General features: G+C 52.8%; 1 protein-coding gene across 1 annotated transcript; it reads left to right on the top strand.

Annotated features, from left to right (window-relative positions):
- Nucleotides 1-4,464: 4,464 nt before the first annotated feature.
- MASP1 (MBL associated serine protease 1) lies at nucleotides 4,465-26,009 on the top strand. The gene is made up of 11 exons (XM_041467890.1): nucleotides 4,465-4,685; nucleotides 6,541-6,766; nucleotides 13,433-13,610; nucleotides 13,872-14,003; nucleotides 14,472-14,668; nucleotides 14,939-15,086; nucleotides 15,571-15,689; nucleotides 16,544-16,622; nucleotides 20,878-21,015; nucleotides 21,999-22,073; nucleotides 24,562-26,009. Exons 1-11 carry the CDS (start codon nucleotides 4,465-4,467, stop codon nucleotides 25,455-25,457), a joined length of 2,409 nt encoding a protein of 802 aa, XP_041323824.1. The 3' UTR covers nucleotides 25,458-26,009.
- Nucleotides 26,010-26,243: the final 234 nt, after the last annotated feature.

Below are 26,243 nucleotides of genomic sequence, written 5' to 3'. Positions count from 1 at the left end.
TGCTGAAACAATCCCGACATCTGGTGCCAGTCGTGAGCGTGCTGTGACAGTCAGGGTGCCTCCCATGACCTCACAGTGTGTATGCAGAGGCAGAGGGTGGGACAGAAAATGAGAAAAAGTGCTCAATATTTCCATCCACAGCATTATGGATCTGACTTTCTCTCACGGCCGAACAAAGCATCGATTTATAGAATAACCACTGGGCTGTGCTGAGAGTGCACTAGATTTTTTTGAGGTACCTTCCAGTGGAAGCCATGTGCTACCTCAGCAGGTCACCTCTGCAAGGGACTGTGGCATGAGCCTCTCCGCATGGCAAGTGCCGGAGGAGAGCCAGCACAGCCCAGGGACGGGAGGGAAGTACCTGTCCCAAAAGCCTCTACGTTTTCTCCTTATCCAGCCCCCAGGGCAGAATCACCGCTGGGAGCTGCTGCCAGGAGCATTTTGGGACGCCGGCGCATCCCGGGAGCCCCGTGTCGCTCGGCGCTGTCCCCCGCCCGCGCAGAGGTTCAAGTGCCATCTAGTGGCACTGGGGCCCGTGGGACACACGGGCATCCAGCCCCCGGCAGCGAGCCCTGCCCTGCCCACCGCACGCCGCTTCTCCACAGAGACCCTCCCTTTGCCACCGCCCCACAGCCCCTCTGCCACCGCCCCACAGCCCCTTTCCCCACCTTTGTGTCGCCTCCTCCCCCATCTCCACCTCCCTTTTTTTCCCCCGTTGTCTCACACCCTCCCTTTCCCGTACATCCTCCCTTTCCTCCAGGCCGGATCTGGGCTCCCTGGGGCTGTCACGTCGAGCAGCAGGCTCCAAGGGCAGGCACTGCAAAGCCACTGAAGGATTCATCTCCTGCCAGGCTCACAAAGCAGGGAAATGGCTTTCGTGTGGGACTGTCTGCCCTGGTCACTCTCCTGAGTGTCTCTGTTGTCACCGCCATGCCCTGTCCGCCCTGTGACATCCCCAAGGTGACTCTAGCCGTCTCCCCAGCACTGGAGCTGCACAGGAGCTGCAGCAGAGGTGCTGCAGGCTCCCAGCAGCTCCCCAGGGGTGGCTTCGGTGGGACCTTGTCAGTGGCAGGAGCCACGAGGGGGCTCCAGGAGCCCATCAGAGATGGGGAGAACTGCCAGGAGCAGAGCCTGCATCTCCTGCAGGACTGAGGAAAGATGTTAGGAGCAGAGCTCACATTTCCTGGAGAATGAGTCTTCTCCAGCATCATAGTTGAAAGAGAGCAGAAGAGACACCAAAGCTCAGACAAGGAGCAGGATCTGCCAGGACTTTTGTCCCTGTTATGACAAGCAGCAGTGCACAGGTTGCAGTGTGCCCTGAGACAGACTGGTGTGGATTGTGCTGGCCTGACCCAGGGAGCAGCAGGGTCACAAACATTTGCAAGATATTGGTTTTTAGTGTATGACCATTTTTACCAGCCATGATTCACCCCACAGTTGTATTCCTGTGGGTCCACACTTATCCCTCATATCTGTTTTATCCCTGTCTAATTCCACTCAGTGCTGGGGTATTATTTCAAGGAGGTGAATTTGTCCCCAGCATTAAAGAGATGTTTTGAACAACTCTGCTGAGCTCAGTCCTTGATGAGCATCATGGACCTGCAGAAGTAATTCCAGAAATGATCTCTCCAAGAATGGGAGACATCGGTGAGAAAGCAGGTCCAAGCCTGTTTGCTGACCTGTCCCAGTCTAACTCCACTGTTCCACCAGCGCCTGGGGAAGAAAACACTCCTTCCTAAAAACTCAGCACGCCCACTCCAGTCACTACATGATGAGACCTCAGGTAACATTTTTGCAAGTGCCCCAGTAAGGTGGGACATGGCCCCACAGCCCTGGCATCAGTGGTAGCTGTGAGGCAGCTGGATGTGTCAGGTAACAGCACACATGAGACCTTGCCTGGACAGGACCAGATCCTCCTCTGGCGATCTTTTTTGCCTTTACCCTTCATGGACACTTCACACAGCCGTGTCAGTGGACAGGCCTGGCTATGATGAGTGCTCTGCTTTATCAGATGGAAATAACACTGGAGAAGGCATTGCAGCCAGAACAGCTTCTGCACCACCTTCCCTTTGCAGGTCCTCATCTGCCTCCCCACCAGCCGACACGGCAGCACAGGGTTTACCTTGCTACAGAGGGCAATCAGGGCTGACCTGCTGCAACCCAGGGAGGCAGTGCAATTAGCCAGCCCAGCTCATTAGGGCTCCAACAGGTCTCATTTGGAGATCAGAGTCCCTTCCTAGAGGATTCAGCAATGTAGGCATTGGGGCTGGAGTTTGGAGCAGGGGACAGTGGGGATGCAGGAGGCTGCAGGTAATTTTAAGCACTTGGCAGAACTGAAGTTGTGGCCATGCAGCCACTGCCCCTCAACTTTCTTTAGGAGCCCACAATGTCTCAGGTAAGATTTGGCACGGAAAAAACTGAGTCCTGAGCTGGTCAGCATGAGCTTTCAGGGAGATGTGATTCTGCACACCAAGGGGGTTGTGGGCTGGGGACAAGACTGGACCAAGGAAAAGCCGTAGGATTCAGCAGCCAAGCAGGGAAATCAGCTCACAGGACTGCTGATGGGATCGGCAGCATGCTGCCCCTTGGGCATCCTCTCCTGCCTTCCAGAGCCTACACAGTCAGCATGGATGCTCTCAGCCCATGCTGCATCCACCAGCATGGTCCAAAAACCTGCAGAGCTTCTGTTACCACTTTACACTTCCCAGTCCAGCCTTGAAGTCTAAACACTGACTTTGACCCAAGGTGATCTGTCTTGAAAGAAGTATCAGCGGGCAAAGAAAATCTCACTTCAGAATTAATATTGTCCCTGAATTAGAGAAGCCATTCCAAAAAGCTATAGAAGACTGCCGTGATGGAAAAATTAATGCATAAAGGACCCACCCTACAGGGAAGAGGCAGGGAAAAAATAGATCACAGTATATTCAGGGCTCAGACAGGACCACACTTGCCTGCAAAAATAAATCGTTGCATTTGACACATTGCTTACATATTAATTAGTTTGATCATCTTGCCTGGGTGTGTTAGCATGAGTGAGAGCTTGTGTCTGTTTAGTGATAAGCTGTTAAAACTTCCCAAATAGAGCTAGAAATTATGGCAGACTGAGATCTTCCCTGTACTCAAGACCTTTCTCCTGTTTTTCTAGTGCTTTTCCACCCATATTTTTCTATTTTCTTTCACTGTGTCTCTTAGGTACCATTTCTTTCCCAGTGCAGAATCAGAGACTCACAGGAACGAGAGAAGCAGCTCCTGCACGGGAAACCAAGGAACCATAACCCCACAAAATACAAAGACAAGAAATGGAAAAAGAAAATTTTACTTTTTTCATTCTATCCCCTTCCCTTCCAGCTTCTCTAGGATTGCTGGAGGGGCAAAGTCTGTGCAGAGGCTGGAGGTACCATCGCCCCTTTAACGCCAGCGCCACAGCCTGACATCAGCGAGCTGTGGAGCCCGGGAGGGCTGGGAGCTGCTGCTCCAGGAGTGGTGCCAACACATCCCTGCTTCCCTGCCTTTCCCAGCTCTTGTTTTTGTGTGCCTTTCAACATGCCGCACGTGTATCCGTGCCTGCCAGTGGATATCTGCGGGGTTTACATTAACCAGCTCAAGCTGAAGTTGGTAAACAGCTATTAAAGTTTTGCTCCTCATGTGTCCAAGGAGATTTCTGAATGAGGGAGTCGCTTGCATCCTTTGACGTCCTACTTGTTATTCCCTTATTTGCAGCCCAGATAGATCTTCTTCCCACTTAGCTATGCAGACAGGGGAGTTTGGGTTGGTTTGTGCCTGGCACAGGGAGGGGAGATCAGTCTCCCGTGGCTTAGCGGGGAGTGTTCATGTTTTTACCTGTTTCCTGAACAGGAGGGAGTCAGGCTCAAAACACTGAAACTTTAGTGTTTAAAGTTTTCACTCCTGAGCAGAGTCCACTTCTAAAGCTGCTCTTTTGCCCTGGGACAAAATACTGGATCTGGCAATTCCTCAGTTCTACAGGAGGATGCAAATTAGGGCTTGATTTTATTCAGACTGTCACAGCTCCAAAGTTTATTGGAAGCCAGATCCCCATCCCAAACGCTGCTCGGCACTAAGCAGAGATGGTGAAAGCAATTCCCGAGCGCCGATCCCAGCGGCAGCACCACCATAAAGCTATTTATCCCCGCGCAGGTTTTTTTTGGTTTTTTTTTGTTTTTTTTGTTTTTTTATTCACACATTCTTGCCTTCTGTTTTTGCTGGAGCCTCAGACCCTATTGAGAGGCAAATTTTAGCCATCTGGCAAAGCAGGCTGTGAGGGGGAAGAAAAAAAGAGAGAGAGAAAACACAATGTGCATGGGCACACACACATACACAAAACTCTGGAGATTAGGGAAGACAAAAACTCCGCTGAATGCTGGAGCGCAGGGCAGCCCCGCGGCGGAGAGGAGGGAGAGGCGGGCGGGGAGGAGGGCTCGGATGCGGGCAGGTCTGCCTGCCTGGATGTGGGGAACGGCTGCAGGCACGGGAAGGCGTGACCTGCATGGAAAATGCCAGACGGCTCCAGACGCACACACACATAGGCGCACACACGCTCGCAAATCTCCGGACAGAGATAAGGCGGACAGCGGAGCGTTGGGAAAGAGGCAAAGCCTTCCCCCGCAAGCGAGCCATCGATCCTGCGCACCAAACCCGCCGGGAAACGCTGCCAGCAGCACAATGAGGTGAGTACCCCCGCCACGGGCTGCCCCCCGCGCTCCGCGGGGCCGGGCACGGCCGGGCACGGGGTCGTCCTGCTCTGGAAGGTTTCTCGGTGATGAGCGCGGTTCCAGTTCCCCTGTCCCTGAGCGAGCAAGGCGATGCTTCGTGCCGCAGCCCAGCTTGCACGCCGGCATCCCGGCAAAGCCGAAGAGACATCCCGGCAAAGCCGAAGGGACATCCCGGCAAAGCCGTGCCGAGGGGAAGGGCTACGAGCGAGGTGGGACCTGCTGCGCGGGCTTCAGGTTTCTGTGCACACCACGGTCATCTGTCACCTTCACATGAGGTTAAGGCTTTGCTGTCACGAGGAAGAAGTTTGATGCTGTTGTGCCTCCCCTGCTTCGGGGAAAGCAGCGGAGCACAAGCAAACAGCCTGTTGAAATGGAGGAGGTGATGCCCATTGCACCAGCTCAGCATCCAGCCCTGTGCATGTCCTCTGACCAGAGGAGTAACAGTTTTTCCCTTCACGCATTTTTGTGGTTTCAGAACAGCTGTCAGAAAAGGGCATGTTCAACCTCATTCTGCTTGAAAGAAAAATCAATCCAAATTTCTCAGCTCCCATTTACTTTTCTTTGTAAAGAATAGCTGAGAAAAGTGATGGCAGTACGCAAATGAACCCCAGAAATGCACTGCCCTGGCTTTGAAAGAACACAGACAGGTTAAAAATAATTCACTAATGCAGCTTCAATTTCCTTACCAGCATACCTAAATCAAGCCCTGATTTTGAAACCAGGTGTACATGTGAGTAGTTCCAATGTCTGTTGTACACACCTACAAGCCTTTGCCAGGCCTTCGTGCCTATTTTAGAAATTTTAATGTCTAATGGCTCTTATTTCCTGCATGTTTCTTTTCCTTTGTATGCTCCACTATGTGTAAAGAGCCTGAGGTCTGCTCTTCTTTCTGGGTCCTATGCAATAGCACAGGCTTTTGTGTTCACACCTCCAGCACGGGTGCTGTTCTCTCCTCGTGCAGAGGAATACTCAGCTCATGCTCCCTTTCATGTCAAATGAAGCTCGAGGCTGGTGTGAAGTCAGCTGGACCACCACAGATTTACCTGTTCTCTCTGCCCTCCTCTGGGATAAATAAGTTGGTAACAAGTTGGGACAAACTCTCCTTCAGACTGAGATTTTTTAAAAGATGGGTTTGATGACAAAACATCTTTATGAATCTCAGCCTCTGTGTAGAGAAGAGAAGAGAAGAGAAGAGAAGAGAAGAGAAGAGAAGAGAAGAGAAGAGAAGAGAAGAGAAAACATGCAGGGTTGCAAAGCTGATGCCTGGTTCCATCTTTGCCTAGCTGCAAAGACGTGTGCTATTTACTGAGAGTTAATGATCCCAATTTGGCAGGATGAGTCTCAGCAGTAGTAGTGATAATAATAATAGTAATGATACTTAGCAGTTATTGCCATGATGCTTTCACTAAATCGATTTAGAAAGCATCATTATTTTATTAAGCATGCTTATGTTTATTCTTCCATTAAATGAAGATTTGCCCACCAGCGCTCCATCAGTTCACGGATGTGTTGCCAATAGCTGCTGCTCCCAGAAGCATGGGAAACACTGAGCTCCTGATGGCACTTCAGGCTGGCTGGGAGCTGTGGAGGTGCCTTTGCATCACTTGCAGCACTTGTGGCACCCACCTTTCAAAGGATCTTTCCCTTCATGGGAGCCACATGCAGATCCTACCTGCACCTCCCAGGGGGTGCTCGTGGTGCCATGGTGCTGCACCTCCTCTTGCATGATCCACTTGGGAAAAGAGATGAGCCTTCCACAGCTATTGTCACTGCCAGAGTTTCATTTCATCCCCTCACATGTGTGTTCCAGGTACCCCCTGGCCTGGCCCTTCTGTGCCTTGCTGCTCTGCGTGGCAGATGCCGTGGAGCTGACAGACATGTTCGGGGAGATCCAGTCTCCCAACTTCCCCGACTCCTATCCCAGTGATTCAGAAATGACGTGGAACATCTCTGTGCCTGATGGATTTAAAATCAAGCTGTACTTCATGCATTTTGACTTGGAGTCATCCTACCTCTGTGAATATGATTATGTGAAGGTGAGCTGTGACATCGCAGGGCGGATGGTGGGATAGACAGCAGAGCTGCTTGGCCAGCTGGGAAAGGGTAGTGCTGGAAAAGCTGGGAACAAGAGATTTCCCCATTTTATTGGGCTCAGGAGATGTCAGTCCAGTGGACCACAGGGAGAACACAGGTAAGCTGGCAGCATCCACTGGACCAACAGTGAGTGGGACACCAGAGTCAGAGCTTACCCAGGGACAAACAAATTTCTGAAAGGATTTGGGCACCTAATTTTTACTGCACCTAGTGGGATTTTCACACCTATGGGCTGATAAAACACCTGTGGCTAACACCAGTTTGTGCCACTCTGATGCCAGCAAGGAGGACCCCTGAGCTGGGGACACTTTGTCAGGCCATGGCTGTGGGTGCCTCCTGCAGCCAGCCTGGATCCTTGGCCACGCCTTGCAGGCTCTTGGGACACCCTGTCCAGCCCCACGGGAAGCAAAAGGGAAAGGTTAGACCTGAGCTTGAGGCTGCTATGGAGGTTTCCAGGGAGCTGTCATGGCCAAAACCTGCAAATATTTCAGTCTGCTTATCTGGGTGATAATTCACTTAAAACTGTGGTGGCCACACACTGCAGTGCCCCAGAGCAAGCTTGCCTTTACACCACAGGTTCTCCAAGCAGGGTTCTCCTTCACATCCAGGACAAGGGTGGCTCTCCATATCTCTGAAAATGTTCAAGTGTGGTGCTTCTGGCAGATCAGCAGTAGCAAGTGGGTGCTTTGGAGGCTGCCTGGCTGAACACACCTTACATCATCACCCAGGACAAGCTCCACCCTGCTCCTTCACACAGAGGCAGGTGGAGCTTGCTCCCAGGTCTGGAACCACACAGCTTTGCCCTGGTGCTAGTTACCAGATAATTGAAATTATTGTTTTATTCTTGCCCTAAGAAAACAAAGCAAACATTTATGTGTTTTTTCCTCTAGGATCTGTTGCTCCTTGCTTTAATTTCCCCTTTGTGCTGGCGCTCACCCTGCTACTAACAGCTCTCATTGAGGTTTGATTAGCTCTTTCTGCTTCTCCTGGATCTTCTCCAAGCGCAAGGGCCCAGGGACATATATAGAGATATATTGCTTTAAAACCTCAGTAAGCTCAAGGAACAGATTTCTTGGAAACTTTCCCCATTCCAAGCCTTACCCCTCCTCCTGCCCTTCACCCCCTGCTCTTTTTTCCTTTTTCATAAGGCTCCTGTTATTTGGCCATGGTGCCAAGTTGGCACCACAGCTCTCCCTGCCGCTGGATTTCCATAAGAAGGAGGTATTTTTCACAGGGATTTCAATCTCAGCTGTATAAATTTCCTCAGGGCTGTAACTCAGCTTGCGGAGCCTCCACCACAGAATTACATTTGGAAAGTAGTGAAAATGGATGGATTACAGGAGATCCAGAGGTTACTCTGCTGGGTAAGGGTGCAATCTTGATGCTACTAAACCACTGGCTTAGAAAACATTAAGGAGAGCAGTGAATGACTCTGTGGCTGTTTTCCTCCTTGGGTTTGTGTGTCCAGCTCTTCTCCACCAATGCAAGCTGTAAAAACAGCAACAATCAGCCCCCTCTTTGACAGAGGCCACAGTGCATGGCTATAGAATATAACTATAGATCTAGCATATACACGTGCTTCTCTGTAATATTCTGCTGATGACAGTGAGGAAGCTCAGAAACACAAGCAGAGCTCTGTGTTCCATGATGCTCAATGGATTCCCCATCTGTGAACTTGTACCGCTGCTTTCTGAGCTCATGGGTAACTTTAATCTCTGCAGCACCACATGCCAGAGAGTTGGACAGGTTAAATATATCATTATGTGCCTCTGTGTGTGTGAAGAAACACCTTGTTGTTTGTTCAGGGTCTTCATCACCTTGACTGCCATAAGAAGGGGGTTAAAAAGGGACTGGGCAGGTGGGGACTCAGTTCAGGACAGGCAAAAAGCCCCTGTGCCCTGGGCTTTTCTTCCCTTACTCCCTGGCTGCCCACACACCCAAGCTCTCAAGCAGTGTAGAAGCTCATCCCAAGTGGCACCTCAGGGTGATCTGAGCTGTAAACCAACACAGACCTCTGCCTTCACGGTGGTCTGCAGAAGGGAACAGTTTCCAGAGCTCTGAAACAATGGCTAATTAAAACAATAGCTGTTTATTTATATATATGCACATGCACGCGTGCTCGTGTGTATAAAAAATGAATGTGGCTCCTAAAGAAACGCTCACAGGATGGGAGGCTTGTTTGTGCAAATGGGCATGGCAGAGAAGGGGACTTGCACTTGTAAGGAAGTGAGCCAGGAGGAATGGGAGGAACAGCCATCCCCAAAATACCTGGAGAAGCCCCCCATGCAGGTAGAAAACTCCAGTCACATGCTGGAGAGCCAAACTCCAGGCCTCAGCACACTGGATACAGCCTCTCCTCAAGTTTTGGGTGGCTGCCGTCAGCCTCCTGCCAGGTGCATGTGGACAGGGATGGAGCAGCCACCCACCCTGGGCTGCCCTCTTCCTGCTCCTCCCTTTGCTGTGCTGCTCAGCAGGCTCTGCCCAGCTCATCACCATCCACAGGGAACCAATTTGGGAGTTCCTCATTTGCAGAGGGATTCACCATGGTTTGCAAGCCTGCAGCTCTGGCCCAGGGCACCCAAAAAGCCACAGCCCTGACCAGAAAATCAGGTTAAATGACTTGAACAGTGTCACTGAGGAGCACAGTGACAGGGACATGGGCAATGAGATCCTGGCTTCTAAGGGACATCATGAGTAAATTCCCAAGCTTATTATAGAGATCTGAGCCTGGGGAGCTGTCAATGGGGTTTTGCACATTGCTCAGTCAAGCCCTGGAATGAAATCAGCCCCCAAGAGCTTGGCAGCCAGCTCCTTGATCGGAATGAAGATGGGGACACCCCATCAGCGATTGATGAGGCACTGGTGGGGCACATGCAGGACCAGGGAACAGGCTTGGTTTTTCATTCAGGGCAGTGTGCCCAGCCTGGCGCTGCAAGAAGGGTGCACAGGGCCCCTTTCTCTATTCAAATGAAGGAGAAAAAGCACAAATCAAGGTTTGGCATGAAGTGGAGGTTCAGGAGGAGAGCATCCTCTTTTGGTCCTGTCAGCCAGCCCCAGCCAGGGGGTCATTCATTCCCTGGGAGTGCGGGGTCCCAAAAGGAGCACTTTGAACCCCAGGAGGAGCTGGGAGTAGGGAGAGCCCAGGGCTTTGCTGCTTGTCTTTGCTATCCTGATAGCTCTCTGCAGAAGTGTCTGCTGGCACTGGCCATTCCCCTGTGCCACTGGGGACAGTGCAGGGGGAGGAGGAAGACCAGGCATGGGAGCAAGTCATCAGCTCTTGCAGAACCCCAGCATCCTGCCTGGGTCTCTTTTCACCCCCAGCCCCTCCAGGGGACAAACCTTGCCCAGAAACAGGGCACATGGGTGCAGCTGCCATGCAGGAGGGGACAGTCTCTGGAGCCAAGCCAAATCCACAGCACAGGAAACCAGCTATCCTCCTTCATCACCCATAGCAGGGCTGCCACCTTTGTTCCCATGGAAATTCAGGGCAATTTCATGTTTGCAGCATATGAAAGAACCCTAGATATATCTTGGGGAGAAGATCTCCAGGAGTCTTAAATGGAGGCTTTTGCAGGGGCTGTCCCTGCTTCATTCCCAGCCATCAGTAGCAGCAGCATTGTGGAAAAAAAGCCCCGTTGCTCTGGGTGTTGCCTTCTTGCCACGCTCTGCGGGGCCGCTCGGCGGGGGCCGCTTCATGCCCTGCCCTGGCTCTGAGCATCTCCTCCCCATGTCATGTTCCCAGTGTCTTCAGCCCAGCACTGCGATTTCTCTGCCTAATGAGCCATTTATATATATTACAAGTGGTATGTTTGGCCTTCATCAGTCCAATTAGTGCATTCCTGGAGGGCTGGAGGGGGGGCTGGTGGCGGCTGTGTTTCCGTATTGCCGACTGCCTGCTCCTCTCCAGCAGCAGACACCAAACTCCCCTCGGTGTTTCTGGCATTTCATTAACCCCCTGGCTGCAGGAGGCACCTCCGGAGCATCAGTGCTCCCAGGCATCCCCAACAGCCCATGCCCTGGGACAGCACTTTTTTCCTGCCAGCCAGGGCATCCCAGTTCCTTCACCTAAGGGGGGAATCACTGTGGGGCAGAGAGGGACCCCAGAGCTTGGGACACCCATTAGCCACAGCACCAGCCAAAATGCAAAGGGATAGAGCCACAGCCAGAGAGGGACCCCAGTCTGCCTCCATCCAGAAGGGCACAAGTCTTAATGAGGGACTGAGGATGCAAGAAAAAACAGGGAAGACAGCAGGAGGCATTGGCAATGGTAAATTTAAGGCACAAGGGTGTCGCTGTATTTTATTTTTCAAAGGAAGATTCTTTCAGCGTATTTTTATAGGGAATTTCTCTGTGGCAATTGATATTTCCCTCAGGGACACATCTTCTCTAGTGAAAACGTCGACATCGTGACCCGAGAGGGAGAAACTCCAAACAAACAACCAGGATTTAATTACCAGCCTGCTCGCTGGATGTAAATGATCTACAAAAAAGTATACAGTCCCCAGCAGAAGCAGCAAATATTAACCAGGGATGATGACCTCTCTGTTTAGTTTACTGCTGAAGGGCTGCCTCTGCTCCCTGTGGCTCAGGGCATGGGACCCATCTCAGATAAGGGGCTGTGATACCTCCAGTGAGGAGAGCACAGCTCTCCCGGGGCCCATCCTGCTGCTCCAGGGCTGGATCCAGGGATGCTGGGGGCAGTGTTGGGTCTGACCCCACGGCTGGAGCATCCTCGAGCAGAGGCACAGGGCACTGGGAAGATTTTTCCAGCACTTTGGGAATGCTCTGCTGCAGGTCCTGCATTCCCTGGGCCTGAAGGCAAGGAATGGGAGCACACACAGTGGCTCTTGAGTCCTGGCAGAGGTGACAGCCACCAGCCCCACACAGAGCAGCTGGCTGGAAATTCCTCCTTCCCACAGATTTCCTTAAGAAAAAGCATTTTCTGTGGAAGAGGCCGTGTTCCACGTGCTGGCACAGCCAAGTCTGTGCATCAGGGCTGAAATGCCTTTTTGCTTTGCTTCTGGTGATGGCACTCCTGTTTTTCAGTCTGAAACACTATTTCATTTCAAAACAATCTTTCGGATTTAAAAGCAATTCTAAAGCACCACAGTATATTTCAAAGGGATTGAAACCAGATGGAGCCCAAATTACTTGTTTTCTTTTTTTGCCCCAGAATGCTGTTACAAAAAAAAAAAAAATTCAATTGGGTTTTTGTCCCCAAAGCAGGGTGCATGTTTTTTTTTTGAAATTCCCAAAATTTATCATCGGAAAGTGTCTCTCTTTTCTGGCCAGCTCCAGCTTGTATGAGAGGATGGAAAATATCTGGAGGCAATGTCAAGGCATGCTGAGTTGCCATTTCCATGTTGGCTTTCCCTGGTGTGAACGAGTTTCCGCCTGTTTGTTCAGCTCTGGGAAATTTCCCTTTCAGCCCCAGACCCTCCCCAGCAGGCACATCCTGGGGGTCTCTCAGTGACAGGGACAGAGTCAGAGAAGGGTCTCTTCTTGCTGAGGCCAAGCAAGCCAGGGACAGCATTCCAGCACCTCCAGGACCCCATGGGCAGATGACTGTTTTCCCCAGGCATGTGCTGGGGGGCTGCGGACTTCATCACAGCCTCAATAGCGGTGGCTTGGCTCGAGGAGTGGCAGCCAAGCCCGTGGTGTTCATCACATTCCTCTGCCAAGGCTTATTCATATTCACATCCCTGGGGGAAAACAGGCAGGGTGCTGGGAACTGCCTGGGAGAGGTCGTGGTTGAGACAGGGCTTGGGGATGCGATGTGTAGGAGAAGGAGGTGGATCAATGCTGGAGAAAACGGCAAGGAAAAAGGAAAGGAGAGGGTTTCCAGGGAAAACTGAAGGGCTTTCTGCAGGGATTACAGTGCTTTAAGGCACAGATATGGCTGTGTTTTAAAGGGATGCACATAGAGGCTACTGAATGTGCCGATATGACAACAGGGCACCCTGGCTCATCATTCCCCTTCCTCAGCCCTCTGGGTGCATGGTCACAGTCCCAGCAGTGCCTGGAACCACAGCTCTGGAGCCAGACAGAGAGCCTGGGTGGGAGGGACAGAGCCAAGCTTGTCCAAGGCAGCCCAAGGGACAGGAATTACAGCTGCTGCTTTGAGCTGATGCAAAACCAATAGGCAGGGACTCCTCTAGGCCCCTCACACAGATGCTTGCTGTCTGGATCAGTGTTTGAGCCATGGGAAGAGGTGAGGGGAAGCATCTCAGCTACCACCAACTCTGAGTGAGAATGACACAGCCCAGGGCTGATTTTCACATTCCTTCTTCTGCACTGCCGCCCCATGATCTCATCCCACGTCCCAAATGGGCTCCCACCCTGCATCCTCCCCTTACACCCCCCAGCTCCTCCCCACACCCTGGATGCCACCTGCTCTTGGCATGTGCCTCAGAGGCCCCTCCAGGCTGAGCAGGCAGAGCTGAGTCCCCTGTGCCCCATGCACTGGTGAGTGCTGGCAGGGGACAGCCTAGGCAAGCACAGGCAGAGGTGTGAGCTCCTGGATAGAGAGGGTGATTCCAATCCCAGCCTGACCACCCCAGGGAACACACAGCAGGTTCTCCAGGCTCACCCCTTCTTTCTGCTAACAGATTGAAACTGAGGACCAGGAGCTGGCAACCTTCTGTGGCAGGGAGACAACGGACACAGAGCAGGCTCCAGGACAGCAAGTGATCCTGTCCCCAGGGCCCTACATGGGGCTCACCTTCAGGTCTGACTTCTCCAACGAGGAACGCTTCACTGGCTTTGATGCCCATTACACCGCTGTGGGTAAGCAGCATTTGAGCCTGCAGGGCCAGCTTGCTAGGCTAGGGAACCAGCTCTGCAGGGACCACATCTCAGGTCAGCCTTGGGTTCCCTGGCAAGAGCAGAACTCGTGTGCAGCCCTTGGGCCATGTGGGACTCACTGTGTGCTCATGTGACCCACCACATAGGATAATGGATTTCTTAGTGTTGTGACAAATGTCCCCACGAAGAGTGACGTGTGGAGAGCTTCAGGGTGACCTCCCTTCCTTGTTAACTCCATTCTAGATGTGGATGAGTGCCAGGAGAAGAGTGATGAGGAGCTGGCTTGTGACCACTACTGCCACAACTACATTGGCGGGTACTACTGCTCCTGCAGGTTTGGCTACATCCTGCACTCCGACAACAGGACCTGCAAAGGTACCACAGGCACAGCCCAGACACAGGGATGGGCACACAGAGGGTCCCTGTGTAGGCATCATACAGGCACAGGCAAAACAGCCCTTTTTTTGCTGCCAGGAGGGATGAGGTGCTTCTTCCCCTACAAAGCAGTAGTCTGGGACTCCTTCTCCAGGAGCTGTGCTCCTCAGATAAGCTCTATAGATATCCACAAGTCAGAAAAATGAAAAGCTTTAGTCCCTGCTCTGAATCTGCATCATGTAGATCAGCTGGGACTAGCTCTCAGCTCAGGGCTTCTCTGCCATGGGCACATTTGGAGTTGGCTATGGGAGATTCTCCTTGCATGGACACATATTTGGGATCCATGTACCCATATTTGGAACCCATGGATCCACCCGACAGACCCCATACCACTGGGAGGATTCCTGAGTATGGTCAGGGCTGGGACATGACTCTCAGGGCCCTGATGGAGCCACGATTGTGTTTCAGTGGAGTGCAGTGACAACCTCTACACCCAGAGGAGCGGGGTGATCACCAGCGCTGACTTCCCCAGCCCCTACCCCAAGAGCTCGGACTGCCTGTACCGGATCGAGCTGGAGGAGGGTTTCTTCATCACCCTGAATTTTGAGGACAGCTTTGATGTGGAAGACCACCCTGAGGTGACCTGTCCGTATGACCACATCAAGGTGAGCTGGGCTCTGCACTCTCCTCTCATACTCGCCTTTTGTGTCCCCAGTGCTCTGGTGATGGCATCAGAATCACCCCAGTCTAAAGAGGGATGATAGAATCAGCAGGAGCTTTGTGCTCTGTTCACCCTGTGTCTCTTACCACATCTGCTTGTGACCCTTCCAGCCAGCAGTGACCCTCTTTCTGTTCACATCCCCCCAGCACATGGTGCTTAAGCCCCACTCCAGCCCCATCCATTGGGCTCAGGGATCATATCTTTGCCTCGGCAGATCAAAGCAGGCCAAAAGGAGTTTGGACCTTTCTGTGGAGAAAAGTCCCCAGGACGCATTGAAACCCAAACCAACAGCGTGCAGATCCGCTTCCACAGTGACAACTCCGGAGAGAACAGGGGCTGGAAGTTGTCATACACAGCAATTGGTAACTCCTGCTGCTTTCCTGTTTGCTGGGCTTGGGAATGGGAAGGACTTGATAAAGGTGGACAGCATGAATTTGGTAGTCCATGATCCTGTCTCCAGAAAGGATCTGTTCCAAAAATCACAATAGGAGAGGCATAAAATAGCATGAAGCCCTCCCTCCTAAGGATTCTTTCTTTCCCTACAACAACTGGGCTCTGAAACAAGACCATATTGCAGAGCAGAGCAATTTTGGGCAGGATAATTGTACAAGCTACTGTTATTAGCTCCCAGATTTGTAATGCTCAAAGACAGAGAATTACAGACTGAAGGAAATACATGGAGCCTCCATGCCTTCTAAAAGAGCCTGGCTGAGCCATGCCAGTGGAGACTAAGGGTAAAAGGGCAGAGATGCTCAAATTCTGCTGCATGGGCTGGGTGGAAGAGCTGGGAGTTTACACCTGCTCCATTTATTCCTCTGTTTAGCCTCATTTGCTTTCTATTCAAAGGAAACCCGTGCCCACTGGTGCAACCACCAATCAATGGGAAAATTGAGCCTTCTCAAGCCAAGTACACCTTCAAAGACCAGGTTGTCATCAGCTGCAACACTGGATACAAAGTGCTGAAGGTATGGGCTGACAACATGGAGCTGGGAGTGTGGGTAGGAAGAAGAGGATACTTCCTCTCAAAGCCATTGCATCTCTGGGAGAGTGAATGCAATCACACATCAACCTCATCTCCTCCCCAGGGGCAAGGAAAACACCTGCTCTGAGAGCCAACACCTTTCCTTTCCAAAGATGCAGAGGGAAAGAGGAGATAACACTTCCCTGAGCCACCTTCTCAGCATCCCTCCTGAGCCAGCAACCTCATAGAATGTCAGGCCTGGCACCCCTGCCAGAGAAAAAGTCATCAAAAACTCGGAGGCTGCTGCCAGGGCTCAGCCTGCCCCCCACCTCAGTGGGCACCGTCTCAGCAGCCCTGCAGAGGCCAGCCTCCACTGACTGGGAGGTCCTTGGGGACTTGGGGACAGCTTTAGTGAGTCAAGGGGGGCAGGACTTTGGCAGGCTCTCTCTGGGAAACAGCTGAGAACCACAGAGGGCATGGCTGACTCATGGGGTGGCTGTCTTCCTTCCAAGCCAGTAGCCCACTTTGACTTCCAGCATGGACTTGGGTATTTCTCTGATCTCCTCCCAGACCCATCCTTCATGCAGAGCTGCCTCCTTACTCATCTCGTCATTTACAACAGGAATAAGTGACTCCAGTTCTTTGGCTTTCAGTGTGCCACAGAGTTGCTGGCAGCAGGAAAACTCCTCAAGTTTTTCATTACGATTTTATTGCAATTTTTAGCTAAAAAGGTCCTCTTCCAGGGGACACTAGCTATAACCTGACTAAATCACAAAGAAATCCCCTTTTTATTGAGAGATTTATTTCTTTGCCTTGAACACTGATAGGTTGTTTTTTTTGTTGGTACCTTCTGCACAGGATAATGTGGAAAGTGACTCCTTCCAGATCGAGTGTCTGAAGGATGGCACATGGAGTAACAAGATCCCTATCTGCAAAAGTAAGGACACCCTTCCCTACCCTGCCAATGTCCTTTTCCTGCTAAAATCATTTCATGCTAATGGGAGCTGCCCTGCCAGAGTGGAGTTCCTTACTCAGAGACACAAACCCAGCCAGAGAGGCTACGTAACCCTGCAAAGCTCTTCTGGCTTGTTCTTGGATAACATAACGGGGTCAGGCCAAATGCCACAAGCAGGAGATCGGTGCTTTCATTTAGATTACTCATATAACTTGGTTTGTGAGCCACTTTGCTGTCTCTCTGTCAAGGAAAGAGCAAGCCTGGCTCTTGAGAACTGTCTCAGGTAAGCCTGGGTCAATGTGAGATAATCTAGTTCCTGGTCCAAGTTTCCTTCCAAATGGAGGCTATTAAAATGCAGGGCATTAGGGAGGTCCCAGGTACTAAACTGAGCACTGCTCAGGTAAGTGAGAGGGGAGAGAAAAATGTCCAAATATTTACAAACCTTAAAATGGGAGAAAAGGAGAGAAGAAAAGAAATGCCATTTGAAAGGACAGGTGATAATTTGAGTCATCTCTTGTTTCATCTAACCCAGCTCTTCTCTCAGCTCAGGTGTGAGATATGTAGCTGATCACACCTTTTCCTTTTCCCCCAAACTTCTCAGAGCTCAGGGAGGCTCTCACTGCTGCTCAGGGCTGTAAGGCTGGCCCAGAGAGGAGAAAAGCAGCAAACATGGTGAGAGATTGTCCCAGGTCCTTCCAGGAGAGGCAGGAGGGGATGCTTTCTAGGGCACTTGGGATCCAGGTTCTCATTTGGGCAGACTCTTTTAATAGTTGTGCATCTTGCCTTGGAAGAAAGAGTATTTCTGGAGTTCTAATTCATGTTTTCTCAGGCCAAATGGAAATTGGGAGGCTCTCAGTCTTGCTAAATAGATTAATAACTAAAAGGGCTCCTTAAAAGCTGTGGGGTCAGTGATGCCTCTGCCCTACTGAGGACCTCCCCACTCCTGCATTCTCACTACCACAAATTCCCATTGATTTTATCCAGCTTGAACAATGATTGGAGAAAATTTTGCATTGTCTAAAACTTAGAACAAAATCTAGGTAAATATTTTTAACACCAAAAATTATTAATTTTTTGAGAAAATTGAAATTATTACCTGCATTGTTCCAGCTGGTCTAGAACTAAACCCTTCTTGTATAATATGACTCACTACACCAAATTTCTAAGACCTCTTTGAAAAGCCAAGAAGCCCCTAAATGGGCAAAGACTCCCACCTCCCTGGGATGTCTGTGCGAGGCAGGGAACAAACAATGCAGAAAATATAAAACTTCTCAGCAAAGTGGATAAAATCCAGCTCCATAGCCTGGAGATGCTAAACAGAAACCTGTGACAGCTTCTCCCAGGCAGTGCCCCCAGGTTGCCCTGGCTGAGCAGAGTGAGGGGGTCCCCAGCAGGGCCGTGGCTCCGCTGGCATGCACGGCACCCTGGCACAGCTCACCGGGAGCTCATTAACGATTTCTGGTGTTTTGGGGGCTGGGTTTCCTGCATGTCTCTCTCTGCTCATCTACTAATTGGGCTTTCTCTCTCTGCTCTCCTCCTTCCCCTCTGCTTTCGGTGCAGCTGCAGATAGAGCCGACAACCAGACAGAGGGAAGAGCCGGCTCGGAGCAAGTGGCCGCGTGAGGCTGGCGCCGGCCGTGCCCCCCGACGGGCAGCCTGCCTCGATGCCCCTCTGATCTGTCCAGTACCCAGGGCAGGTTCCCTTTCCACTGGCCTGGCTGCCAAATCCATCTCTGTGGCTTGTCTAACCGGCATGGCACTCTTAACCCCCACGCCTGGTGCTTTCTTAACTGCGTCTCGAGAAGGGTGAAGTAAATGGGTGTCGAGCCCCCCTTTCCCGCTGACACACTGCCCCAGGGGAAGGGGGCCCCCCTGGCCCCAGCACTGCTGCCTGGGCACCACGTGCTGCTGCTGCTGCTGGCTTCCAGCATTTCTGCATCCCTCCCTCTCCACTCGGACTCCTGGGCTGCCCTGGCTCCCCTCCAAGGCAGCCGTGCAAGGACAGTGGCACGGCCCCCGCTTGGTGGGTTGGTGGGCTGGATTCATTCTCCCACTGTCCTTCCTCACTGGCCCAGCGCTGCAAATAAGAAACACTCCTTCCCCTCCTCCCTCCAAGAGTCCTGGTGCCTTTCAGACCCTCTGGACAAGGAGGCCTGGAGGATGGGTTGGCATCCCCAGCCCTTTCCTGCAGGCACTGAGCCCTGGCACCAAGACAGGGGGATGGATGGTCTCCACTTCCCCTTTGCTCCCCACAGCTGGCCTGGAAGAGGTGAGGACAGACTGGCCTCAGGCTGGCTGCAGCTGAAGGAGGTCAGAGCCTGGTACCTGGCCCCATTCACATCCTCAGGAACCATGGGCACGCACGCTGTGCTCCCTGGGGCGTTGGAGGCTCCACTAGGAGGATGCTGGGATGTGGACCAGAGGCTGGGAGAGGAGGAGGAGGAGGAGGTGTGTGTTGGGGATATCAGTCCACTTCTGATCCTCCAAAGACAGAGGTGCTAAATGGCCCCTTTCCTGAGGCAAAACTCTAGAAAGGCTCACAGAAGGAATGCCCTCCCCTCACCCTTTCAGCACAACCTGGGACACTGGTGCAGGAACACCTCTCTGCAAGAGCCCATTCTCCAGGGATCAGGCCTGCCCAGGTCTGAGGGGCACACAGGGATGAGATGGGCTGTGCAGGCCAGTGAATCCTGCCCTGCAGCCATGAACAATCCCGGAGTAGAGACGGTCAGGAAGTCCCCTGACATTCATTCCCTCTTTCCTGCAAGGAAACAGGTATCTAGAGTCTCCACCCAGACTGCCTGCACCTACACACTCATCCCATCACTTGCTGTCTCTACAGACAGTGAAGGGGACCCTGGTGCATGGTGAGCTGCAGTATTTTGCCATAAATCAGGCTTGTTTCACCCAAGGAATTAGGCAATCCTGACCAGTGGTACATATCCTTGGTTCCAGCTATTATGTCTATTGAATTGTCTCTTTGTTAGTCTGGATCAGTCAGGACTGCTGTCCAGCTTCCCTTGACATCCTGGAGCACATGGGAACCAACAGACGTCACATCATCCCTGATCCACAGGACCTGCTTACTGCAAAGTCACTGTTTCCCTACTCAGCCCCTCATCCTAAGCATAGCAGAACCCAGCTGCACAGCCCTGCATTTCCTGGCAGGATCAGACCCTGGTTCCTGCCTTTCACTGGGGCAGGTCACCCAGGATGGCATAGGGGAAGGCTGCACAGCATCACCTGAATGTGCTGTGAACTTCCCATGTGCTAGGGAGACTCAGCTCCAAGGAGCTGACTCCTGGATTTGGCAGATGAACCCTTCCACAGCCTGGGGTCCTCCCTGGAGTGTTTGGCAGAAACCTAATAGGGGGACAAGCCATGGGGAGAGGCTGTGCAGAGCACTCAGGGATCATGGGGAGAAAGGGAACCATGGATAGGCCATGGGGAAGGGCAATGCCACCCCAAAATTCTCCCTCCATCCCACCCTGAGTCAACACCAGGGACTGGTAAAGCAGAGCCAACCCTGCTGATGTCTTGGGGGACGGAGCAGGTTTGGTCTCACCCACATGTACTGGCCTCACCCCTGCCTGCAGAGCAGCTGAGCCACACTCAATGTCCTTCATGTCCTGCTGTCATAGGACAGCCAGGACCAAGGCTGATCTGTAAATGCTCGTCAGCACTGTTTGGTGAGCAAGACCAGAGCAGGAAGCACAGGGCTGTGCTCTCAGCCATGCCTTGTGCACAGAGGAGCATCCCTGATGCACAGCTGGTGAATCACTGCCTGCCTCTCCCTGCACACTTCTACAATGCTAAGACACACTCTGGGACCATCTCACAACAGATCTCACCTGCCAGGACAGGCTTCTTCCCCTCCCACTGGTGCAGCAGAGAGATCTTAATCCCTCATGGAGGTGCTCCCAGGCCTGAGGTCTCCACCAGTGTGAGTGCTGGTCACACAGCCTGCGGGTGGGACACGCTGCTGGTGTTCCATGGTGCCACTCATGTGCTCTGCCTGTGCAGGGTGGCCGTGGCAGGGTTTACAGAGCCAGGCTGCCCTGCCACAACAGAGCCTCCTGCCGTGCCACAGAGAAAAGGGACACAGCATCATCCGGCCCTTGGTCTGCCCCACGAGACCACCATCCCATGCCAGAGCCCAGCACCACGTGCCTGCTGGCTGGCTGAACACCCCAAGATGCAGCACAGGGTTCAACCCCCCCTTCTGTGTTGGCTTTCAGTTGCTGACTGCAAAGCGCCGCCGGAGCTGGAGCACGGCTTTGTCACCTTCTCCACCAGGAACAACCTGACCACCTACCAAGCAGCCATCCAGTACCACTGCCAGCACCCCTACTACCACATGGCCCCCAACAGCACCGGTGAGCAGTGGGGCCAGGCCACGTCCCCACGGCACAGCGAGGGTGGGCACATGGGATGCAGGTGGGGGAGCTTGGGATGGCAGCTCCAGGGTGTTCTGCAAACGGCAGGCTGTGGATGTAGCCTACACATACCAAACCCTGTGTCTGCCCTGCCTGGACTGTCAGACTGGACAAATCCTGCTCCACAACGAGGTAGGATGGAGTTGGTCCTGCCAGCTGCTTTGCCTGAGTGTTTCACAGCCTCTCCAGAGAAGTGTGGGTGTTTGTTTTGCATTCTGCCTTCTTAGCCTGCCATCTGCTCCCTGCAGACTACAAAATTTTCTGTGTCTCTTTGAAAGGAGCTGCTGCTGGAGAGAGCACCATGTCCAGCAGCCTCTGGAAGGGCTATGCAAGGCTTCTCATCCCAAATGTTCAGCACAGACAAAGCTGAACAGATAGTGGTGGGATCATATCAGAGTGAGTTTTTCCTGCCATCCCCCTTGATCCACAACCACAGAAAAACTATAAGTTGGTTTATCAAGCACCACAGTTCTCTGTATCCTCCAGACCCAGTTCTGGACAGTAGAAAGGGTGCATACACAGCCCAGCCTTTCTCCCTTTTCCTCCCTCAGCAAGCAAAACCAAAAGAATTCCTCACATTCTTGTCTTCCTGCTTTTATCTCCCTGCATATGGTCCCAGCATCACATATGAATTAGAAGAATGGGCATTGGCAGCATTTTTACATGGAGGCAGCTGCCAGCAGAGGCTGAGGCTATAGCACAGCCCTCCAGACAATGAAACCAAGGATGGAGACATGTCCCTGCATGGGGGCAGGGCTACCATGGCCCCCCAGGAATGGGGCAAGTAGGGCATTAAAAGGGAGATCACTTGCTGCTTGAAAAAGGGTTCAAAGGGCCCTGACAGCTGGATGAGGTCTCCTCACTGGAGAGGACAATCCCTCATGCCAGGACCAGAGCCCAGCTAACACTTTGCTCTCTTGCAGCCACCTACACGTGCGATGCCTTGGGGCAGTGGAGGAGTGAGGAGCTGGGGACCAAGCTGCCATCCTGCAGACCAGGTACTGTGCTGGGCTGGCTTCACCACAGCCAGGGGCGCAGAGCAGGGACACGCAGGGAGGGGATGCTGCCATGCAGGAGCCCTGCTCCTGGTGACAGTGCCAGCTATACATACCCAAATGCCACAATGCATGGCCAGGGGGGTGGTGGGGACAGAGGCTTCCTGCTACCCCAGCAGGCCCAGATGGTCAGGGTGCAGTGGTGGCACTGGGGTCACAGCCATCCCAGCTGTCAGGGCTCCCCAAGCTCCCCACTCCAGTGCAGAAGGAAAGCAGCAGCCCACTGGCCGTGTTCAGCTGCCAGCATCCCTGGAGATGGTTTTAGCCAAGAGCAGAGCATTACCTCACTGTCAGCTCCTGTTGGCAGTGTATACACATCCAGTAGCAATTATCACCTCTTCAAGCCTTCCAGAAAAAAACAAACTGCTTTACAGGGAAGGAAAAGTCCCAAGTCTTTGAGCAGTGGCAGAAATGTTTGCAGCCAGCAAGTTTCCAGGCCAGGCACCTGCTCAGGATTAAACAAAAGTCTCTGGGAGCTTCTGGCCATAGCCAAGCATGGGGCCAGACTGGCTGGCGCATCAGGGGCCTGGAGGCAGCTTGGGGGTGGATTGTAGTGGGATGTGCAAGGATGGCTCTCCAGAGAGGTGCAGGCATCCAGCTGCCATGCAGCAGCTGCAGCTGCAACCACCCTGGGGTTCAGACACTGGCCCAACCCCGTGGAGGGTATCTGCTCTCCAGCCATGCTGAGACACTGCAAGGCTAGAGGAAGGACTCCTAAGATTCCCTGGTGCATCCCACAAAACTCCAAAACAAAAAAACACAAAACTCCAGGGCTGTGGCTGCTCTTGTTGTGGCAGCTGCTCTCTGCATCTCTGCTTGATGTTTCAGCCTGAACTAATTTGAGCTGGGAGCATATGGGGACAGCTTTGGGGCCATAGCTGCTTTCATGGGCCATTTCCAGGCCTTGTGATTAGTGACAGGAGTCAGAGAGACTTCAGGAAAATGGAAAATCCCAGAGAGAGGGTGACGCTCTCCTGAGATCGGCATCTGCCGGCAGCAGCTGGCCAGCTGCTCTTCAGATCTTCCCGTGTCTCACGCACCTCCCCATCAACAGGAACCTCTCTTCCAGGAACCTCTGCTCCATGCCTGCCTCTACCATTAGTGGGAGCATTTGCAGCCTGGTCAGCATTTTTGATATGTAATTTAATAGAATAAATATTTGGCTGGATGCACTTCCTCTAAAAGCATCTCCCTGGGACAGCCATCGGCTTCGGTGCAGCAGAGCAGCTGGGCTGGGACACAGGGATTCTTTTCCTGAGCGTGTTTTTTATTCCTTTCAGCGCTGGGAATGACAGGGGTGTGGAGCACATGCAGAGACACATTCACCATGTTCCCTCCCTGCTCGAGTTACATTTTCCTAGAGACAGACCCCAGCCTCAGCAAATCCACAGTAGCCGCTTCCAGTGCTCCTGCCCTGCTTCCAAGACTGATTCTTGCCCTGACCCCACCACCCTGAGGGGTCAGACCCTCTGTTTGTGAGGCTTTGCACCCTCCCCTCACAGCACAGGTGGCATTGAGGCAGAGTCCCAGCATTTCCATGGAGGATCTAGGGGTTTTTTGCAGACTGAGAGGTATGAGACCAGCACCTGAGTTTCTGTGATTCGGAATTCTTTCAGATGTAGGACAAGACCAAATAGGCTCCCACAACCTCCCAGTGACATGAGCATTCCCAAGCCACCTGAGAGTCCTGTTCCACAGTGCTGCCATAGGCAGGAATCAGCCCCACCACCAACAGCCATATCCCAAGGCTTAAATTCTCTAGACACAGGATTGTCCCTCTCCACCCTGTCCAACCTCTCAGCCACCTTCAGCATCCTGATTCTCTCATCTTCCTAACACTGTGCCTAGATAAAGCTTCTGGAAGCAAAGCAGGCACTATGTCAGGGCTCTTCAGGCTTTAATTCTGGGTCTGTTGAAGAGCTGAGCAGAGAGCTTCTGGTTTGGCTGCCAGAATTGTGGCTGACGAGATGCAGGAGTAAAGCCCATGGTGCTAGGCAACATCCCATGGCTAAGCCTTCTCCAGCCACAGCAGCTCCAGGAGGGCAAATGCCACGGCTGTGAGAACACAGACCTCATGACAGGTCTCAGAGTGAGGGGTGAGACTGGGTTGATGTCAAGCTCCAGTCCTCCCACCATCATTCCCCTGGGTCTCTTGGCACACTGAGCAGGAGCCAGGCAAGTGCCTGCAAGGTCTGGGAAGGGCTGAGTGAGCTCACAGGTCACAGTGAGGCTGTAAGATTACTCATTTGGCCTTTCTGCTTCTGAAGTGGCGCGGATCTAGCTAAATCGCTCCAGAAACTGAAAATGAAAAAAAAAAGGACAAAAGAAAACGTTTGGTTTGAAGATAACCAGCCACATGGCCCTTTTCATTTGTTCCCTAGATAAATAAGGTGGAAGTAACCATCCTGTCTCCTGTCCCTTCTGTCCCCAGTGTGTGGCCGGCCGGCTCGTCCTCTGCCTGGCATCATCAAGCGCATCATCGGCGGGCGGAACGCGGAGCCCGGCTTCTTCCCCTGGCAGGCCCTGATTGTGGTGGAGGACATGTCCCGGGTGCCCAACGACAAATGGTTCGGCAGCGGGGCCCTGCTCTCAGAGTCCTGGGTGCTGACGGCCGCCCACGTGCTCCGGTCCCAGCGGCGGGACAAGACCGTCATCCCCGTCTCCAAGGAGCACGTCACCGTCTATCTGGCCCTTCACGATGTGAGGAACAAGATGGAAGCTGTCAACAGGACAGTGGAGAGGATCATCCTCCATGAGGAGTTTGACATCCAGAACTACAACCACGACATCGCGCTGGTCAAGCTGAAGGAGAAGGTGACCATGGGGAAGTACGTCATGCCTGTCTGCCTGCCCCAGTTTGAGCACGAGCTGGAGGGGCCTCACCCCAACACGCTGGGGCTGGTTGCTGGCTGGGGGATCTCCAACCCCAACATCACGGTGGACGAGATCATCAGCTCAGGCATGAGGACCCTGTCTGACATCCTGCAGTACGTCAAACTGCCCGTGGTGCTGCACGCCGAGTGCAAGACCAGCTACGAGTCACGCTCAGGCAACTACAGCGTGACCGAGAACATGTTCTGCGCCGGCTACTACGAGGGGGGGAAGGACACTTGTTTGGGAGACAGCGGGGGAGCCTTCGTCATCCAGGACCCAGGAACGCGCAGGTGGGTGGCCCAAGGGCTGGTCTCATGGGGTGGCCCGGAGGAGTGCGGCAGCAAGCAGGTGTACGGCGTGTACACCAAGGTCTCAAACTACGTGGACTGGGTGGAGCAGAAAACAGGCTCCTCAGAGAGATGGACATTTCTGGACCCAGAGCTGGAGAGATGAGTGACTAAGCAGCCTGCTGCCACCGCAGCTCCCTTTCTTCTTGTTGTTATTGTTTAATGTGCTCCAGACTCGGGTCTTTCGCAAGCAATAGCCACGATGCTCCACGCATGCCAAGCCCCTGCCAGGTCATTTGTTTCGCTTGGTCCCGCATCCCTTCGCTTGCATTCTTAGGAAATGCTTGCTAGGGCGCTGGAAGGAGGGGGCGAAGGACAAGATCTCAGCTGGTGTCCTCTGCATGTGCTGCCCATCTGCAAACCTCACCCATACTCCAGGGAACTTCCCTCCAAGCCAGGAAAAAGGCACAGCAATTGAGGCAGCGTTTCCCTGACACCAAAGCTTTGTGCTGTGTACAGGGAATTGTCCCCACCCCCAGGACTCTCTGGCCAGATCTCTCTGTCAGAAGACGCAACTACAGAACTTCAGAGCCTATGGACAGTGCAGGTAACCCATGTGGGCAGGCCTGCGCCTCAGGTTCCGCATGCTGGTGAAGCCCTTTTCTGTGCAAGGAGTAGTGAGAGAGTCCTGGGAGTTTGCCATTATTTTTATATGCAAATAAACATCCTTTCCTGGTAGCATCTCAGGTGATGTCCACCTGGCCCCAAAGATGTGAGGATACATCCACATTTAGCCCTAAACTTCAGCCATGGCTGCCAAGACAGCACCAGCCCAAATGGGATACCTGTATCCCACCATGTGGGATGAGTGACCCACAGAGAACACGAGGACACAGAGCAGGGTTTATACTCAGCATCACCCTGACCTCCAGCCACAAAAATTTCTCCAGTC

The sequence above is a fragment of the Pyrgilauda ruficollis genome, unplaced genomic scaffold (assembly GCF_017590135.1).
Source record: "Pyrgilauda ruficollis isolate IOZ18807 unplaced genomic scaffold, ASM1759013v1 scaffold21, whole genome shotgun sequence".
Classification (NCBI taxonomy): Eukaryota; Metazoa; Chordata; class Aves; order Passeriformes; family Passeridae; genus Pyrgilauda; species Pyrgilauda ruficollis.
Note: the sequence above shows the minus strand (reverse complement) of the source record. Positions and strands in the feature narration are given on the sequence as shown.

Bases quoted from the DNA above. Each gene is read 5' to 3' on its own strand.
- MASP1 (XM_041467890.1), top strand. From the start codon at position 4,465: ATGTGGGGAACGGCTGCAGGCACGGGAAGGCGTGACCTGCATGGAAAA. The intron at 21,016-21,998 runs GTGAGCAGTGGG...GCTCTCTTGCAG, and splicing joins CATGGCCCCCAACAGCACCG to CCACCTACACGTGCGATGCC. The intron at 22,074-24,561 runs GTACTGTGCTGG...TTCTGTCCCCAG, and splicing joins GCTGCCATCCTGCAGACCAG to TGTGTGGCCGGCCGGCTCGT.